This window comes from Tetrahymena thermophila (genome assembly GCF_000189635.1).
Source record: "Tetrahymena thermophila SB210 genomic scaffold scf_8254167, whole genome shotgun sequence".
Lineage (NCBI taxonomy): Eukaryota > Ciliophora > Oligohymenophorea > Hymenostomatida > Tetrahymenidae > Tetrahymena > Tetrahymena thermophila.
The window spans coordinates 1-20,940 of record NW_002476075.1 but is presented as its reverse complement, the minus strand read 5'-3'; the positions used below and the strand labels follow the sequence as shown (position 1 = coordinate 20,940).

The 20,940-nt window shown below is 22.1% G+C and overlaps 4 protein-coding genes across 4 annotated transcripts; 2 read left to right on the top strand and 2 right to left on the bottom strand. All coding sequences in view use genetic code 6, as the record gives it.

Annotated features, from left to right (window-relative positions):
• Positions 1-89: 89 nt before the first annotated feature.
• TTHERM_01002610 (REJ domain protein) lies at positions 90-5,581 on the bottom strand (the record flags this gene model as incomplete). The annotated part of the gene is made up of 8 exons (XM_001030859.2): positions 5,527-5,581; positions 5,393-5,467; positions 5,157-5,340; positions 4,810-5,098; positions 4,254-4,686; positions 3,693-4,191; positions 3,426-3,636; positions 90-3,227 (listed from the first exon to the last, which is right to left on the bottom strand). The coding sequence occupies exons 1-8, from the start codon at positions 5,570-5,572 to the stop codon at positions 90-92; spliced, it is 4,875 nt and encodes a 1,624-aa protein (XP_001030859.2). The 5' UTR covers positions 5,573-5,581.
• A 2,018-nt stretch (positions 5,582-7,599) lies between these two features.
• TTHERM_01002600 (aldo/keto reductase family oxidoreductase) lies at positions 7,600-8,646 on the top strand (the record flags this gene model as incomplete). The annotated part of the gene is made up of 1 exon (XM_001030858.1): positions 7,600-8,646. The coding sequence occupies one exon, from the start codon at positions 7,600-7,602 to the stop codon at positions 8,644-8,646; it is 1,047 nt and encodes a 348-aa protein (XP_001030858.1).
• A 398-nt stretch (positions 8,647-9,044) lies between these two features.
• On the bottom strand, positions 9,045-11,686 carry TTHERM_01002590 (transmembrane protein, putative; the record flags this gene model as incomplete). The annotated part of the gene is made up of 3 exons (XM_001030857.2): positions 9,045-9,193; positions 9,289-9,524; positions 9,726-11,686. The coding sequence occupies 3 exons, from the start codon at positions 11,684-11,686 to the stop codon at positions 9,045-9,047; spliced, it is 2,346 nt and encodes a 781-aa protein (XP_001030857.2).
• A 4,370-nt stretch (positions 11,687-16,056) lies between these two features.
• TTHERM_01002570 (ATPase, histidine kinase-, DNA gyrase B) lies at positions 16,057-20,315 on the top strand (the record flags this gene model as incomplete). Its single annotated transcript, XM_001030855.2, has 2 exons — positions 16,057-19,540; positions 19,603-20,315. 2 exons carry the CDS (start codon positions 16,057-16,059, stop codon positions 20,313-20,315), a joined length of 4,197 nt encoding a protein of 1,398 aa, XP_001030855.2.
• Between the last annotated feature and the right edge of the window lie 625 nt (positions 20,316-20,940).

Genomic DNA, 20,940 nt, shown 5'->3' with positions numbered 1-20,940 from the left:
AGAAGATTTAATTTGAGAGAAAATAAGCGTTTTTTTTGGATTTGAATATTAGATTGAAACAAAGTAAAGGCATCATATTTTAATATAATTCAAACATCAATATATAATAAAAAGGATTACATATCTAATACATGAAATAATTAACTATAAAAGTTTATATCATCAGTATTTTTAAAAAAATTATTGATGATAATAATTATCCAAGAAGATATTATAAACTGAAATATAAATATATTAATTGAAATCGAAATTCCAAATAATATGAGAAAATCCTGAAATTCATCATATTCCTTTGCGTAAGACATTATCATTGCTATATAAAAGTAAATTATAAGCATTATTATTAAAGAAAATAATGATAGGCATTTTCCAATATTTTTTTATTTTATAAATTATTGAATTAATAGAAAAATAATTTCTAATAAAACACCGTCGATAATTGCTGTTAATAAAATTTCTTCTACTTAATTATATTATGCAAAAGATATTGAAATGACTAAAATATGTGTAATTTTAAAGAACAAAAGAGTAAACCGGGTGGATCGAGAAATTTACTTATCGAATGTGTAAAAGGTCCCTATTGTAAAATGTAATGATACCAGTTTTTTGAAATAGGAGATTTGTTAAAAATTTTATTTTGTTTATTCACTTATTTATATTTAAGTATTTTTTTAAGTATTTTCAATGTAATTTTTTTCTGGAATTTTCTCACTTTACTAAATCTTTTCAATTGTTAAATCTTCTTCATCTTCCTCTATATCTAATTGTTTGGTAATTTATTTTACATTATTTTAATCTTTTAATTTAATAAATGTTTTTTTTCTTTAAAGAACACTTTTTTGCATCATGTATTTCTAGTAAAATCTTGCCTAGAAATTATTTTCAATGTTAACACTATTTGAAATTAATTTTGCATGAGTATGCATTGGTGTTGTTAAGAATTATTGCTAAGTTTATTGTGTTTAAGAAGATAAAACTTGAATTTATTGTTAATATTTTTATTAATAATCTTTTAGCTCTTTATTTTCAAGTAAGTTAATTAAGTTTATCTTTTGTTCACTTTTAAAATCTAAGTTCTTTCCATAAACAAATAATATGAGCCAAATTAATGTTATGGCTAATAATAATTACATGATTGAGTACATAAAAATAAATTTATCTTAACTTTTTACTTCTTTTTCTTATTTTATTATCATATCATCAATGTCTTCTATTATAGTCGTAGGATATTAATATTTGCATAAGCATTGATAATTATTATTATTTTGGTAAATTAAAGAGCAATATTCTTTAGTCCATTCATTAATAGCCTATTATAAACAAGTAATTTAATACTTTTATGAATAGTTAACACAATTAAAAGAGTAAATAATATCAGTAAAAGTTGTATTTTGATTATTATTTATTTGAATTGAAATTAATGAATTTTTTGAATACTAAAAATTGCTATCTATGTCTTTTAGTTTTTAAACATATTTTTAAAAACTTGTTGTATTTTCATAAATATTTTAATAATATGTACTCTACACTATTTAGTAAGTATTCGTTTATTTTTAAGATGGAGTAGCTTAAACTATCGCATATCTGCTGATAAATTGTTAAGTTATTTAGTTTATTAAAATATTAGATAAATTGGCTTTCAAAACAACTTCTCCCTAATTAGGCTACATTTAATTAGAAAGCATTTAACCTATCTGGCTTGATAAATTGTCATAAGTTTAGAGATCTTCAGGAAAATTGCTTGAATTTTAATTAATAGTATAATTTAATATTTTGAATTAGTCAATTAGATTTTATATAACTAAGTCATTGTCTTTCTATATTTAAGTTAAACTATTGGTTAATAGGATTGAGTTAATATTTAAAATATTGTATTTTATCTAATTAATTATTTTGCTTTTATTTTTATTTTCTATTTGAAAATTAGTTTATTATAATCTGGCTATTACTTTATTAGCAATTGTAGGTAATAGAGAAAATGTTGGTAATTATTTAGAATTTTCGCATAGCTAAGAAATCATTGTCATTTTTAAATAATCAATTAATTTTGAATTTGCTAATTACTGATTTATACTTATATCATCACCGATAACAGCTAAAGTAACAAGTTTTTAGTCTAATTATGGTTATGTTTATTATTATTATTAAATTATTTAATTAGCTAACTATTGGTATTGTTCATCTGTTTTGTTTTGCTTATAGACTTTTATAGTTTGAGTTATGTTAAATGTAGCATATAGAGAATCAATTACTTATGCCATAATAATTATATCTCCTGAAGGTAGTATTGTTTCTACCATATTATTAATACTTTAATCATTAATTTACCTTCTATTAATATCATACGGTCCATTAAGCTCTTATTAATATTCAAATTAATTCATGTAATAGAAGAATTAGTATGTTAATGGTTAATCTTAATCTTAACAGTTAGATAACTGTATGCTAAAAAAAGTTTAAATAGCCATTCCTTCTGATGGAGTTATAATTAATTAACAATTTTGTGGAGGTATATTTATTTAAATATCTTGTACAGAGATACTTGGTGATGAGTAAGATGGATTAGATACAGTGAAACGAATTTGTAAAGTATTAAATTAAGAATCTATTTAATTAAAATAGTTCTAAATTCTAAATTTGACTTAAAAATAATCAAATTTAACAAAACCCACTACTTTATTTTTGTATGATATAGTTCCTGTATATTATAAATTATCAAGATTATTATTATTTTCGTGGATTAATTAAAATGAAAGCTCTTAATTTAAATTTACTCTTTAATTTTATTATTTTAAAGGACTTATTACTTTTAATGGTGGTATATCTATGTCATTAAAAAAACAAGTTGTAGAAAAGCTCTATGATCTATTCAATTTAGTAATGGTTATTGTAAATATAATTATTGTATATGGTTAAAAAGTATTCTCTAGAATAGAAATACTATTTTGTCCTTGCTAAAGTTGAATTTACTAATTTTTTTAGTCGTAGCAGATATGGTCCTTATTTGTTGGATTAAAGCAAGTCCATTTAAATTGAAGGTTTTCTTAGGAATTAGAATTTTAAATTTCTAAATCTTGAAAGTCTGAAACTAAATAAAGTTTTTTATTGTAGTTGACTATTTAGTTAGATCCACCTTAGATAGTAACATACAGATTAGAGGTTTCAATGTTTTATGCTATATTAAGTTCAGTCTTTATATTGCTTTAAGAGTGAATGCTAAATATCACCTATTAAATAAAAGCTTTAATAAATATTAGTTTCGCAATTTTTTGTTGCATAATTTATAACTTATCTAACTAATTTTATTCTAATTAGTAAATTCAGAGAACAATAAAATTAATAGAAGATATAAAAAAAATGGCTAATACGTATAACATATGCAATTTAAAAGTTTATCTTTTGAAAATCTAAATAATAAGTCTTACGCTAAAGTTGAACACTGAATTAGATGGTAAGGAATAAGGAGGTATATCTAACTCAAAATAAGATTAATTATAGTTCTACATGTTTTTTTATATTAAAGATAGCTCAGGAGAGATAATTTATATATCAAGCGATTCTTATTATATAAATATTTGGCTTCCTAATTCACAGATTTAAATAGAAAATTAAAAGTAATAATTTAAGCTCTAAAATCTAATTTAAATAATAAAAAAATATATATATTAAATCTGGATAAAATTATTATCTACCTATAAATTGGAGGATATGAAGATTGCAGATAATTCGCTTTTATCATTTTTTATTTTTAATAAAATATTTAAAAAATTTATTAGCCATTTTTATTAACCTTTAATGTGTAGTTAAAAATAATTGTAATATTTTGATTAGGAGGAATTAGCTCAGGTTTTATTATTAAGAAAGTATTTTAATTTTAATTAGCTATTTAGAATAAATTATCTATTTATTATTTTTATCCTGCAGTTAATTGCCCTGTAACTTCTTAAAGAATCCATTAAATATTCAGAAATCCTCTTTAAGCGTCGTTTTTTATACTTTTAAATTCTATACCTATAGGATTACAAGTATTTTCAATAGAGTTATATTTGAATTCTAATAGAGGATCACTTACTGACTTTTAAAATACTTAATTTTGATAGAATGTATCAATAGGGACTTAGTAATCTAGAAATTATAAGGTATTAGGTAAAATTTTTATTGAATTATTTTCCATTATTGTAGATGAGTCAGCTATATTTAAATAAAAAAGAAATGTTTTTATCAATTAAAAATAAATAATTTTAAAAATTTACTTAAATTGACTATAATTTAGTTTGCTTAAATGAAACATTAAGAATTTTATCCTATGAGATTCAGTGTTTAAGGATCAAATATATACTGGCAAAGCTACTATGAGGAAACTGAATCTTTAGACAAAGCTTTAAAAGGTGATCCTAAATCAATAATTAATTAAGGAGTTGTATTACTTAAATATACATTAAGGACTGCAATATTTTAATAACTACATTCTACATAATTATTTCTTTGATCTTTAGGATTTTTACAGTCACATTAATTTTATTAATCTAACTATTTTGTGTTGCTTGAACAGGTTAAGCAATTTGAAGGATTATTGCATGTTTAGCAGGATAAACTACATTATAAGCATTATTAATTATCTAAATAATAACCAGAGTTGCATTGTAGGCAACCAGAGCTGCTACAACTACTACAATTATCAGGGCACTTTTATTTTTTTAATAAATAATCATTTTAAATTTATATTTTTGCTTTATTGTGATGGAATTAGAAGATTAATTTATAAAAATAGCATCATTCATTTAAAATTAAAAAAAAGAATTTTATTACATATTCAACTGCTAGAAAAATTTCTTTGAGATATGTGCTAAAGGATTTGCTGTAATTTGGTAAAGCTGAAAAACTTATATTTAAGTAATCTTAATTAATATTATAGACAACTTAATCAAAGATATTAGAGTAAAATGGAGATGTATCACTACAAAATTGCTAAAAGGCTTAATTATCATAAGATAAAAATTTATTATTTATACTCAAGAAACTACTGATGGGAGTGATTTACTAATTAGAACTAATAATAATTGCTAGTCTTAGCTTAAGTCTATATATAAATCTATTTCTAATATTTTTAGTAAATTCAAAAATTATATAATTTAAAATTAATTTCAAATAATTACTATTTAAAATTCATGGTAAATAAGCTGTTTGATTTGCAAGTATTTGCAGAAATATAATTAGATACTGTACCATTACAAGTCAGCTAAGTAATACCCATACATTGATCAGATTAAAGATATTTACAATTTTAAGTGTACTCGTTTACATTATCTGGAGAACCCTAATTAATCAAGCATTCACTTCCTTAAATTATAAAAGAAATATCTAGTCTTTATATTTAAAATTTGAAAATTACTGTTCAAATTAAATTTATCTTCCATTAAAATTTGTGTGCAATTTTTATACAGACTAATGCAATTAACACTAATAACTTATTGTATTTAAAAGAATGTTAATAAAATTTGTAAATTTTATGTATAAATAATTTACTATTAAATATAAAAACTAATAAAGCGGTAACCTGATAATATTTCATTGACTTCTTTTAAGAAAAAAAAAATTATATTGTTTGTTTTTTTTATCAAATTATTATAAAAATCAAAACAAATGTAATTCTATATTACCATAAAAAATCTTATATTTTAAAAGTCTATTAATTTTCATGAAAGAAATTTAGATTTTTGTAATTATATTCATGAAACCTGCTTTTAATAATAATTAGGTTAGATAATTAAGAATCTTTAATAAAACAAACGTATATGATAAAAAATTAGAGAAAACGCTTACTACTTTATTTGCTACTACAGCAGTTTTTTTATAAAATGTTAAATATAAATGAAATACATACTTAAATAATTTCTGCTTTAGTAATAAATTTTATATTCCACTCAGACATTTAAAAAGTATCATGGATAATCACATTAAAAAAATTACTCTTTGTAAATTGACATTTTTTTTTTAAATATCTAAATTGTTTGAAATGCGAATCAAGCAACAAAATAAAATTACTTTCTAAATCGTATATATAAAAGTTTAAAAGCTAGTTATCTTTTTAAAGTTTCTACTTCCTTTCGCGCATCAATTTAACTTTTTATAATTGTTTGTGCTTTAAATTTTTTTAACTATCTTTAATAGCAAAATCATGCTATTGAAACATAATTGATAAAAATATTGATTTAAAATAGATTAAAATCAAAAATAGGTAAATATATTTCAATTTTTAATAAATGTTTAATTCTATTTATGAGTATAAATTCAAGAGATAGTCATATGCTTGTAAAAATTCATATTTTAAATTGCTTATGCCTCAGAAAATGAAGAAAAATATCATAAAATTGAATCTAGTCATAATTTAATTAGTATCAATATTTGTATTTACTTTTATTCCTTCAGACTACAAATTTAATTAAATTATCATGTAAATGATTCTTCTTTATTCTTTTTCTTAAAAATTGAGAATCAATGATATATAATTTTCATTAACATAAAAAAGATTTTGAAAACATTTTCTCATATTTTAATTTAAAAAAATGGATAAATTTATTTTTTTTAATTATTATGCTATGAAGAATATTAAATATTTTAAATTTGAGAATTTATTAATTTCTGCAAAAAATTGAAAAATAATAAATATCTTTTATTTATTTTTATTTGAAATCTACTTTCTTTTTTTTAACAGAAAAATATGTTTAATTATTTATTATTTATTTACTTATTTTAGAAATAAATTAACTTTTTTCTTTTTTTAATATTGATTATATAATTTAATAAATCAGTAATTCAATCAAATAAGCAAGAAATAGATTTTTTATTGGATGCTAAATGATGACATTAAAAATTAATTTTTAGATTTTTCTGATTATTTATATTTAAATATATCTAAAGGTATGTAACTAATAAAATTAGATTAATTCCAGAAGCTCTTTTACATTTATTTTAAGTAATAAAATTATTAAAAAATTCTAAACAATAAAATACTAATGATAAAAGTGTAATAGTAATAAGATAATAAATGTGTTATAGGATTTATTGTAAGTTTGTCTAGAAATTTATTTAATTTATAAGGATAAATCAATAATATTATAAAATTAGTCAATTTAAATCCTTAGGATTGTTTATTTTTTTACAATCAACTCATTTAAAAAGCTGTTTGACTAATTTTAGAATTCTTAAAATTCCAAAGATCAAAATTAAAAAGTAAATTAGTATAAACCTTAACGTATATTTTAGCCATATTCTTAATGTTAAGTTTAGAAGCAAAATATTGAATTACTAGAGAAATTGCTTAAAATTAGCTGAATAAAGAAATTTCCTTGCTAAAAGCTTTAGAATCCTGATGTTTATATGAATATAAATAGAAATAATAATTGTTTTCATTTTAAATGTAAGTTTTAAACACATAAATATAATTTATGGTAGGACTTTGCTTATTTAAAAGAAAAGAATAAATCCAGAAATTTAAGATATCATTTAAATACATTTAAATCAAACTTATAAAATAAATAATTAATAAAATATCTTATATTAAAGATCAAGCAAATAAAATCATCATAAATAGAATAAATGGAATACAGATTATTAGGTAACACAGGTTTAAAGGTATCAGTCATAAGTTTTGGTAATTGGCTTAACAGTGATCTTCCTGATTGGCAAGATAGAACTAATTTACATGTAAAAAAAGCTTGGGATTTAGGTATTAATTTCTTTGACACTGCTGAGCTTTATGGCTACGGAGAAGGTGAAAAATAATTTGGTGTTGCACTTAAAGCACTTAATGTTCCTAGAGAAGATTTAGTCATCTCTACAAAGATATACTGGGGAACTAGTGACCTTAAAAAGGTTAATGCCTTAGGTTTGAATAGAAAACATATTAAAGAAGGTGTTAAAAACTCTCTCAAGAGACTCCAATTAGACTATGTTGATATCGTCTTCTGCCACAGATATGATCATGAAACTCCTCTTGAAGAAGTTGCCCGTGCCTTTACTGAATTAATTTAAGAAGGTTACATCCACTATTGGGGTACTTCTGAATGGACTGCTGCCTAAATCTACGAAGCAAGAGAAGTTTGTGCTGAAAAGAACTTAATAAAACCATCTGCAGAATAACCTCAATACAACATGTTTGTAAGAGATAGATTTGAAGCTGATTATGCAACTCTCTTCGATAAAACTAGAATGGGTAGTACTGTTTGGAGCCCTCTTTCCGGAGGTATTCTTACTGGTAAATATAATATTGGAGGTATTCCTTCAGGTGCCAGATGGGAAACTTTTTCAGAAAACGCTTTCCTTAAAGGTATTTGGAACAACTATTTTGCTCCTGAAAAAAAAGACAAACTAATTAAGATTTTGACTAGTCTTGAAGCTCTCGCTAAAGAATTGGGCATGAGCTAAGCTTAATTAGCAATGAGTTGGGTTATTGCTAATAAGGATGTTTCCACTGCTATTACTGGTTGTTCTAGACCAGAATAATTAGAAGAAACAGTTAAATGTGTTGAACTATACAAGAAAATTACTCCTGAAGTAATCAAAAAAATTGACGAAATTCTTGGTAACACCCCAGACCAAGGCGTTAACTTTAAGACTTTCGCTCCATTCCCTCCCAGAAGATGATAAAAATATTTTATATCATTTAAATTCTAAAATCGTATTATATATTTTTTATAACGAGTAAAGTTTTAAAACAAAATTAGAATGATTTGAAATATCTTTATTTCTGATCTGATTTTTTAAATAAATAATTAGATAATTTGAAGGTTAAGATATCTCATAAAAAATTATTAGCAAATTAAATATAATAAAATTTCATATTTTTACTATTAAGATAAATAAAGGAGTAAAAAGAGTACTTTTTTGAAACATTTTTAAATATTTTCTCATACTTAAAGCATTTTTTTATTTGTAAAAAAATAAAGATTTTCTAAAGAAAAAATTAAATAAGAGAATATTTAGCAATTTTAAATTTTATTTATTTTGATAAATGTAAAACAAATAAAAGTTTACAAAACAATTCAACCTAATGATTAATAAATTTTTTTATCTAACTCACTTATGTTTCCTTTTTTAGAAAATTTCTCTATAAATTAATTAATATACTTTATTTATACTTCTTCCAAAAGTTAAATTGCGAACTATTCTTCAAAGTGACTCATTTAACAATCTATTTTTTAATTAATTTGTATTTAGAATTAATAATTATGATTGAAAATAAGATTTTGATATATTAAATTTTGAAAATGAATATGTTCATCATACTTTTTAATTCATCAAAGCTTTTAGTAAGTTATTTTGAAAATCTTTCTGAACATCCAACTAGCTTTAAAGCAGCAAATTGTTCTTTAGTTAAAATCATCATTATAGCTTTTTTACAAAACAATATTTCCTAATACACTTATGAAAAATCTAAGCTGCTATTAACTTATTTTTCGATAGAGAAGATTGTCTCTTAATCTATTCCTTTCTCTGACAAAAACTCTTTCTTCTTAAACATACTTGTTAAAAAAAATTATTATATAATTAGAGATAATTTATTTTGCTTTATGATTTTATATAAAATTAGGGGTAAAAACTATATTTGATTTATTAATCATCAAATACTAATGAAAAATTTTATTTTTTTTTTATAATTAATTTTAATCAATATAAAAGTCTCCCATACTTATATGTTCTACTTATAAATTAATTTAATTTACCTGAATTTAAAAAGACTATGCTCTACTTTCTTAAATATAGACTAATTATTTATGCTCTTTAGCTTTGACTCCAAACTGCTATTAGGACTTTTTTCGGCTTCGTTGATATTTATTTTTTCATGCTATTGTATCGAAGGTATTTTTGATGGTTTCAATTTTATGAGGTTACTAATTTTATTACTATCTTAAATTGTTGGGGATTTTTCTGTTCTTAAGGGTGAAATATCAAATTTAAGATTATTTTCTGTCCTATCACAACTATTTATAGCAATTTAGCTAACTATGGGTTACATTTACCTTCTTTCAAAAAGTTGTTTAGTTATACTTGTTCTATTGGGTGCAGTTTTTTGACTTTTAAGGTCAGTTAAAATTGATTACCTTTTATTAAATTGTAATATTTGCTTCTCTGAGTCATAGCTAGGATTAACAGTCTATAATCTAAATTCTTATGTTTTTTGCATACTAAAACTATTAGTGTTTGATTCTTCTTTTTTAATTTAATCAAGTATTTTATTTTCTTCATCAGATAATTTTTACATATTATTTCTACTTGAAAAGATTGTTTCTTAGTCAATGATACAGTCTCTTTTAGTGTCTGATTGTAAATCTAGCTAATTAATTATTTGGCCACTAGATTTGATACTTAGTTCAGGAATTATAACTGGGCTTTGACCTTCTCCTACAGAAGCATCTTCTAATACAGCATCCTATATTTATTGTAAGTTAGTGTCCTACTGAGTAAATTAATTCTATCTGGAATTAGTATGTATATTAGGTACTGTAATTGGGTTTGGGTTTTCTTACAATTCAGCTGATTCACTTAAATAATTGATTTTTTTAGGATGATCCTATTCGTTTGGTTATATAAATTTATGTATTCTCAAAACTTTTTCATAAGTACCTTGATAGAAATTTTGTAAAATTAATAGAAAAAGTTCTTGTCTAATCAACTTCTGTGCCATTTGTCTTCCAAAAAATCCTAAACACATCAATAAAGAGAGAGTAGTGTTGCAAAGAGCTAAGATTTCTGGAAGTGTTGGATATTAAATTTATGTCTAATAGATTGTTTCTTCTACATCTACAAAGAATTGCTAAAAATATTTTGCTCCTGCTTATTTTAAAACTAAATCTGTGTCTAAAGTCTAAGTAACTGTTGTATAAGAGATAGGAGAAAAATATTACTTTTCAGATTAAAATATGTATCCGTCCTTCACAGAAGTAATTTAATTTTGTGCTTTAAATTCTGTGTACATAATTTAAGTTGGAGATATTAATAAATTGAAAGTTTTGTAGCTGTCTTAAAATTCTTTAGCTGTAATGTTGTACTATGAAGTAATTAGTTTAACGTTCAGAGTATTTCCCAATTTACTAATGAATTTATTAATATCAGTTAAATTTGCACAATTATCGGGTACAAACCTTTTATAGCGATCTGTGTCTTAGCATCTATATGATACTATACTAATTTAAGATTATGCTCTGTTTTTAGAGTTTAGCATTAAAGTGTAATTAGACGGCACTTTAGACATATCTATACACCTATATCCTTAAAGTAGTGTATTATTACATGGGATAACATTCAAAGGCATCATAAAATAACCGTTGTTATCAGTATACATGAAATTAGCTAAAGTTACAATATAAGTCTTATTTGTTTTAGCTTATATTTGGTCTATACTTAAGTTACCAATAGGTTCAATATATTAGAAAGCAATTAATTCATTGCTTAGGGGTATGCTAATGAGATCATTCGAAATGAAATTTTACACTCTAAATTTAGGATCTATTTAATTATCCATATACTTTACGAATAAATATATGAAATAATAAAGAGTCGCTGCCATGATAGACAAAGTTAGGAAAGTGCCTACGAATGTCCTTTTTCTATCCCTTAGTTTTCCTGTGTTAAACTAGAAAGACTAAGAAAAAATATCCATGTTTTTAACATACTCAGAAATCATCTTCTCTATTTTTTAATTTATATATTTTTGTGTCAATTAATAGTTTTTAGCTTTTTATTTTAATTATTATTTTTTTTGAGGACACCTATTCTTATTTATAAATATGCTTTATTAGATAACTTTTTCAGGAAATCAATTGTCTACTAAATGTTAAATCATAAATAAATACATTCTACCGTCAATTTTAGAAGTTAAGAGTCTTATTGAAGGTGTTTTAATTCAAGTTAATAAGAATTTTAATTTAAGTTGCTCAAATTTTTTTATTCTTTTTTTTTTCTACCTTAACTTACAGAATCAACGGTATTAATTTGATAGAAAAAAGTTTGTCAATCACCATTTATGTTTATTCAAAAAAGTAATAAAAATTTGTGGCTTAAAATTGCAAATTAGTTTTTATTATACTTTAATTAATAATTGGTTCATTTCTTTTTGATAAATACATTAATTTCAAGGGATGAAAAATACAATTTAAAATAGTGTAAAAGTATTTCAAAAAAATGTTTATTAGATCAAAGTAATAAATTTCATGAAATCCTCTACTCCTTTAAATTTAAGTAACAAATAAATACTCCTTTATTAAACCAAAATAATTTTTACCATATCTATTAATAGATGCAGCTACTACGAAGTCTTAATTACTGAATTATTATTTATATAATTATTTATTCTATTAATAAAAACTACATAAAACAAATGGATTAATTTTTAAATGATTTAATGATACTTATTTTTATAAATTCAAGCTTTTAATTTATTTTAAAGTATTAATGAACTAAAAAACTAACTAATCACAAAAAGAAATAAAACAATATTTCAAACTTTATAATTGATTTTAATAATTTTCTATAATATATATTGTATTGTTTGACTTTATTTTTTAAATAAGTATTTCTATTGCATTAAAATATGAAGAACCGATTTGTATATTGTTAAGAAACAATTAAATTCAAAGAAAGAAAATATAACAAGCATTATTGCACAAAATATATTTATAATAAAAATATAATAATATATGATTAAATAATTTAAAGTCTTAGCGAAATTAGAAACATAAAAGATTATTTGTGGCTAATATGTAATAATAGTTAAAGAAAATTAAAGCAGCGCACTATAAAATTAAATTCTTTTAATAAATTAACTTGATAATTTTTAGTAAAAAATAGAGTTATAATTTACTAATAATAAATATAATTTGCTTAACATCAAGTTTTTTACACTTTTCTATAATTTTTTTGGAAATTAATACATTTTTAATAGTTTAAGTAATTCTTATTGTATATACTCTGATCTTAAATGCTAAATGCCATTTCCAAATTTTATAATATTAATTTAATTAAGTTTTTCTCAAAATAAATTTGATAATAATTAATTTGGAAATTTGGAAAATGTGAGGTCTTTTAAAAAATTTAAAGAAGAATAAAATTTTAGTAAAATTTTCTATTTGTAAGTAGATATTCATTTAGTGTTATTTTTTATTTTTTTTTTGAGACATGTTTATAAGTTCTTTATTTAAAATCTATGGCGATAAAATAAATCAAAATAAAAAATAATATTGGAAAGCAGAGTTTATCTATTTTTTAAAAAATTTGAGATGTAATATAATGTTTCATATTTTAAACCATGCAAAATATAATTATTTATATATTTCTTTTCTTATTTATAATTGAAAATTTTCTATACTAGAATACGATGCTAATTGAGCAAAATGAAAAAAAATAAAATTAAACATAAAGTTTAAAAAAATATTTATAATAATCTTTCTTTTATAATAGTTTTTAATAATTAATTGTTCTAAATATATATAAATCTATCAATTTAAATGGATTTATTAAAGATATGAAGTAAGTAAAAATTAATTTTTTAATTGGCAATAAATTTATCAAATAATAGAAAAGCAAACAACTTCTTTATTCAATAAATACAATATTTAAAAGCTCTTAGACCTATATTTCATTATCTGAAACTTATTTATTAAGATAAAAATAAAGATTCATCATTTTTTATGATAAGTAGTTTATAATAAACTAAAATATTTTTTTTAAGAACAATTTATTTAAAAATTAAATACTTTTGATATGTATTTATTAAAAAGCTTTATTTAAATTTCCATTGTTTAATTTTTATTTAGCAGTCAATCAGCATATTAAATTAAGAACTTTTTCCTTAAAAAGAGATATAAAAGTATTGAAAATGGATTATTCGTGATAAATTATCCTAAATCTTTTATATTTACTTTAAAATTGTATTTGTTTTTAATATTTATCGTAAAATTGCAAAAAACTTATAAAATGCAAAAATAAAAATTATTTTAAAAATTTATAATTAAGATTACAATATTTTTTAAAATTCATAAAAACTAAATTTTAGAATCTTAGTATTAATTATATTGTATAAGCAAAATTGTTTACAATAAAAAATTCTACAATACTTGATATATAAACAAGTACAAACTTTTTACAAAAAAATTAAGAACAATAATTTAGATAATATGAATGAATTACTTAGATATACTCTAAGTTTCATAAATAAAATAATAACCTTTTTCAATCGATTGTTCATTTTTTTAAAAAGTTTTACAAAAATAAATAGATATAATGTAAACATATTTTATGTTGTTATTATTATTTTTGTATAAAATAATTCTAGTTCACTTTTGGTTTTTTCCATATACTGTTTGATTATCTTACCTAACTTAATTGATTGGATAGGTAGGTTTAGAGGAGTATGAACTATTATAAGATTAATTGTTAGGATTTTATTAATTAGAGTGAGAAGTGAGTCTGTCACTAGCTCTTTAAGAAAGATTTTGTTAGCTTCTGCCCATAAGTATCAATATTTTTTTAGTTATTAAATTAATTAATTTATTAATTTATTATAATAAAAACTATCAATATTAAGTTTGCAAAATATTTATTAATTTTCTTCTATATATTATATTTCAATAATTTGCAAAAGAAGATATTTTTATTCTCATATTTAATATTTAGGTAATTATTACTTGAGTCTCACATATATGTAATTATTATTTGAAAAGCTATTATTCTAACCTATATTTCTATATAAATAAAATGATTCAATTTTGATTGTCTCATATTTCAGTAAATATAAGAAAAAATACATTGAAATAAAATTTTCTTTGTTAATAGCTTCAATAACAAGTAATTAGTAAGATTTATATTTAAAATAAATATGTAAAAAAAATTATTACAAAATCAAATAAATATAAATAACATCTTATAATTAAGTAATAATTGATGTTTTTTTAAATTTTTCTATTGATTTTCTAAAGATTTAAGATTCTATTTGAAGAATATCAGTGTAATAAATATAGAATTAGAAACAGTAATATAGAATACATTAAATAAATTCTTTAATCATATCAATTAGCATTAGAAATTTATATACATTTCAATTAATAAATAATATTAGATATAAGCAATATTAATTTATTTATAGTAATCAGATGCTAATTAGAAAGAAAAGATAATATTTTAGTTATTTAAAAAAAATAAAGAACAAAATTTATCTTAAAATGCTATTTATTTATCAACAAACATTTTATGAAGCGAAAAAAAATAGAATTTTATTAAATCTGAAAATTAACAGTAAACATTTTTCATTAAAAATTAAACAATTGCTCATTCATTTTTGATACTTTCAAAGTTTATTTGAAAACTTAAAAATATAAAAAATAATTCATTTTTATAATTTTTATTTAAGTATTTTGCTAAATTTTCTAAAAAGTTTTTAAATTATTATCTGTTAAAAATTTGGTTTCATAAAATATTTTTATTTGCATATTAAACATATTTTAAAATTTTGTACATTATTCAAAAAACATCTTTTAAAACTTTCAAAATTAAACTTTAGCTCAAATTCGTTATTTTAATAAATTATCTTCTTATCTTGAAACAAAATTTAGAAGTTTGATTAATTATTAAATAAAAAAGCATTACTTACAACATAGGAATAAATAACAATTAAAATATCAATTTTAATCTTTCAAAAAAAGAGTTAGCTATTAGTTGATTTTAAAAATGATGTCAAACTTAAATAACAAGTATTTGCATATATTACAAATATTTATAATCTCGATATATAGCATTATAGATTTAGCATATATACTAATTGCTAGTGGATTAAAATATTCAACGTAATTCTATTTGAATTTGGGCTTTTCATGCTTCATAGTTTTTATATGTATGATAATTATTTTTTATTTTTTGATGGATAAGAATGATAAAAGAGTCATCTCAATAGCCTTTATTATAGTTTCTATTTTGTTAATAGAATAGTATGTTTTTAATAATAAATAATAGCATATCCACCTTTGTTTGTCTTTGATTTTAACTTAATTTAGTTACAAAACAATGAGTCTTATTAATAATAGTAGAATTTTAAATGTTCTACTAATTTAGGTAACATACATAGAAGTTAGAAATATAATAGGAATAAATGGTATAGATTTATATACTTCTATTCAGTTAGGAGTGACTTTAGCATTTGTTTATGCAGCATCAATAACATCATAAGAAGTTTATAAAATGGATTCTATTATTGACAATATTAATTATTCTTACAACAATTAAAACAAAATGGATAAATAGCCTGAGATATTTTTAAATTGCAAAACCCTCGAGATAAAAAATAAAATAAGATGTACATCACCGAGTATTAATTTACATGAAAAAGTGCTATAGCATAATGCTGAGTTCATTTAATATGCTTAAAATTCTTTAATGGATGATAGTAAATGTCATATATAAAGAGAATATAATTCTAAAAGTATTAATAACATAGAACTTATGAATATCCTTGAGTAAACTAATGTTTAATAAACTTAAAACTCTGATTTACTAAAAATAAGTCAGCTTTCCTAATATTTTTAAATTTTTTCAACTGGATTCTCAATAATAGACTAAAATTAAAATGTCATCTTTCAAAATAAAGCTGTAGAAAATATAGTTTTTTAATATGGCCTTATTAAAAATATTGATTAAGCTAGTTGTTTAAATTTTGAATAAGGAAATAAACAAGGACTTTTAGAAATAAAGATAAAATTCGAAAATGATGAAGTATAAAATCAAAAAGTCCATTCGTAAAAAAATTAAAAACAAATAGTGTAATCTAGCTCATAAAACATTTAGAAAGATATTTTAAATATTGATTAAAAATTATTTTCAGAAAAAAATATAGACGAATTTCATACAAATACTGAGGAAGCAAAATATGAAAATTAAAATTTAGATAATAGTAAAAAATTATTTACATGTGAGACTGATTAAAATGAAAATTTGTTGAATAAAATGAAAAATGATAAAGAGATAAACATTTTTTTCAAGTAAAAAAATAATGATGAAAATGATAATTTTGACATAAATAATTAATAGAATGTATTTTATTATAATTAAATTTAAAATAATTAAAATTCTTAAAACAATATTAGCTTTTTTTCAGATTCGCAAGAGATAAGATAACAATAAAATTTCTTAAATAATTTAAACCAAATAAATTCTTAAGCAATAAATGTTAATTAGTCATTGCAAAAAATATTTTTAAGTAAGAATTTAATATGTGATATTAAAACAGCTACATTAAAATTTTTCTCTAGATACAATGAAGAAGCATCTCTAGGAGATTTAATTAACTTTATCATTCTATCAAGACCATATCCTTAGATTAATAATTGTTCTTAGGTCTTATTGGAGCCTTAGGAGATAGGATTATCTCCATTAATTCATAGAAAATTTTGCAAAAACAAAAAACCAACAAATTAAAATTCTCTCGACTAAGCTTACAAGTATTCATTTATTGATGATTACTTGATCTTAACCTTGAATAGAAAAAATAAATCAAACAAAAATCTATTGATTGAAATAAAAATTGGATGTTTCTAGTTTGAAGATGATTAAAAAGAAAAAATGAATAGCAACACAAATAAAAGTATTAAATCAAGTAATAATAAAATAAATAATATTAAAGTGATAAATGATTTAAATGATATTAAATTTGTTAGTAGCTCTTTAATTAATTAACATTAATGTAATAATATAAAAAGGCCTTCTTTACCTACTTAAAAGGCATCTGGTTTCTACTATTTACAATCTAAAGATTAATAAAATCAAAACTCCATTAAACCATAAGGTTTTTATGATGGAAATTTCTAATAATCAAAAAGTAATTTAAAAATAAACACACTAAATTGCTCTAAAAATATTTGTTTCAAAAAATATTTTTTTACAATTGAATTTAATCAAATTAGTCCATAGTTCAAAGGAGTAGTAAAAAATTAAGTAAATTAATAAAAAGCATAAATTTACAAATAAATTTCACTCGAATTATCTACTCCTCTTAGTTGTATTATAAATATGTTAGATTTAATAAATTCGCGAGAATCAACACATGAATTTGTGAAAAATAGTTTTATCAACCCAGCTTTGTTTTAATCATACATACTTCTTAACATTGTCAATGATTTACAAGAAAAATCTGAAATTACTCAACCAGGTAAAGTCAATATTATACTATAAACCTTTTCATTATCTGATCTATGTTTGGAATGCCTTAATTTTATAAAACTTCCTGCCATAAAAAAAAATATTTAGCTAGAGTTTTATAGCAAAGAAAATGTCCCTTAAATGATTTATAGCGATTTATCTAAAGTAAGATAAATACTTATAAACCTACTTACAAATGCACTTAAAAACACATAAAAGGGAAATATTTGCATCAGCCTTTCTTAACCTTTCAAAAATTTTATTCAAGTAGATGTTAAAGATAGTGGAGAAGGTATACCTTCAGATGAACTAATATAGATGTTCTAAAACTTATATTAATCAACTCAACAACATATTAATATGAGAAAAGATAAATAGCAAGATTTTTATCACGATAGTAATATGTCTTAAGGTCTTAAAATTTGCTATTTACTTTCAATATGCCTAGGGTAAAATAGACCATTAACTGCCAGCAGTGAGGTAGCTAAAGGGAGTATTTTTACATTCTATATTAAAAATACAAAAAAAATGGCCAAGCAGAAAAAAATTTCTTTAGACTGTAATAAATTAATTCAGTTTGAATATTTTCAAAAAGAAAATAGTGATAAAAGAGATCAAGAAACAATTTTAGATTTAAAATAAATATTTAAATTAGATGAAAAAAGTGAAAAAAACAAAAATATGCTTGATATTAAAAATAAAACAGAAAATTAAAATAATAATTAAAGAGCTCATAAAAATACTATGATGGAATCTACTGAACTTCAATCTTCATTCATTTCTGTAGAAGAAAATAATTAAGACCTTAATGAATCTTTAAATTCCTCTATACAAAATAATTCTAGTAATTATAAAATAAGCTTTTTAACATAAAATATGATAAAATAAAGCTAGTTTATTTACTAAATTGTCAACAAAATGTTATCTTAGATGACGCTTGAAGGATCATAGTATGGTCAATCAACTTTTAGGTCTAAATATTAAGAAAATTAAAAACAGAAATCATAATAAGATTAATTTAATAACTAATTAAATTAAATCAACAAATATAATCAAATACAAGAAAGTCAGTTTTCAAATTAAAATATTTAATAGGATAAAAACTTTTAAATATCTAATTAAAATTTAATGCCTAATTTAAAGTTTGAAGAAAATAATATTAATAACACTTAAGCTTAGTTTATACAATCTAAGTAAGATATTGACTATGAGTTTTCCGTATTTAATATAAATAATAAAGCTGAAGATAATTTATAAGAGTCTTGTAATATTTTTCCAGCTGAGAGTCTAGAAAAATTAGAGCCTAATACCTTTATTTAACCAAGAATTGCTTAAAAATCTAATAAAGAAGACTAAGGTAAATTATTTATTTAATTGTTTTAAAATTTTTGATTTTATTTTTTTATTAATAAATATTAGATCACATCAAAAATTTATCACCATTTATTTAACCAAATACACCTAAGCACATTTAACCTAATTCATAATAACCTATATCAAGCAACAGCAATTACTATACAAATAGCAATTCATTTAATAATTAAAGCAGAAGAGTAAGTCAAATAGTACTTAAAACAGAGCCTTCTATATATCACTCTGACTCTAATATAGGAGAATAAAAAGCTTAACTCCTCTATTTTAATGTTACTAATGGCTTTTATGTTAACGGTGATATTTAAAATAATTTAATCTAATTGAACTAGAATAGAAAGTGTGATTGTTCTTAAATTCTTCTTATAGATGATAACGATTTTAACCTATGTGCTCTAGAACTACGTTTAAGATAATATTTATTTATTATAGAAAAAGCTTCAAGTGGTTAACAAGCACTTAAATTGATTGAACAAAAAAGTATAAATTCATGTTGTAGGACATTTACTTTAGTTTTTTTAGATTTAGATATGCCAGTCAGAAATGGATTTGAAGTTTTAGTTGATATAGTAGATATTTGTAATGACCTTTTAATTAAAGTTCCTTCGATTTCTGCATGGACTGCTCTTCTTTCTGAAAAAGACCAGTAAAAGGCTACAGATTTTGGAATGTCTCATTACTTGACTAAACCATTAAATCTCCAAGCTTTAGAAAATGTTTTATTTGAAGAATTTATTTTAAAATAAAAAAAATAATTATGAAAATCTTAAATATTTAAGAAGAATTTTATTTAAATAAAAAAATAAAATATATTTTTATTTTAAAGTTTAGCTTAATACTATTCATGCTTTAATTATAATTTTATTCTAGCTTGTTAAATTTATAAAAACTTTTAAAAAAATTTATTATTTATTTATTTTATTAGAAATTTTTTGAAAAGTAAATTTAAAAAATAAAAATATTTTAATTAACAAAGTTAAAGAATGGGGTTGGGGTTGGGGTTGGGGTTGGGGTTGGGGTTGGGGTTGGGGTTGGGGTTGGGGGTTGGGGTTGGGGTTGGGGTTGGGGTTGGGGTTGGGGTTGGGGTTGGGGTTGGGGTTGGGGTTGGGGTTGGGGTTGGGGTTGGGGTTGGGGTTGGGGTTGGGGTTGGGGTTGGGGTTGGGGTTGGGGTTGGGGTTGGGGTTGGGGTTGGGGTTGGGGTTGGGGTTGGGGTTGGGGTTGGGGTTGGGGTTGGGGTTGGGGTTGGGGTTGGGGTTGGGGTTGGGGTTGGGGTTGGGGTTGGGGTTGGGGTTGGGGTTGGGGTTGGGGTTGGGGTTGGGGTTGGGGTTGGGGTTGGGGTTGGGGTTGGGGTTGGGGTTGGGGTTGGGGTTGGGGTTGGGGTTGGGG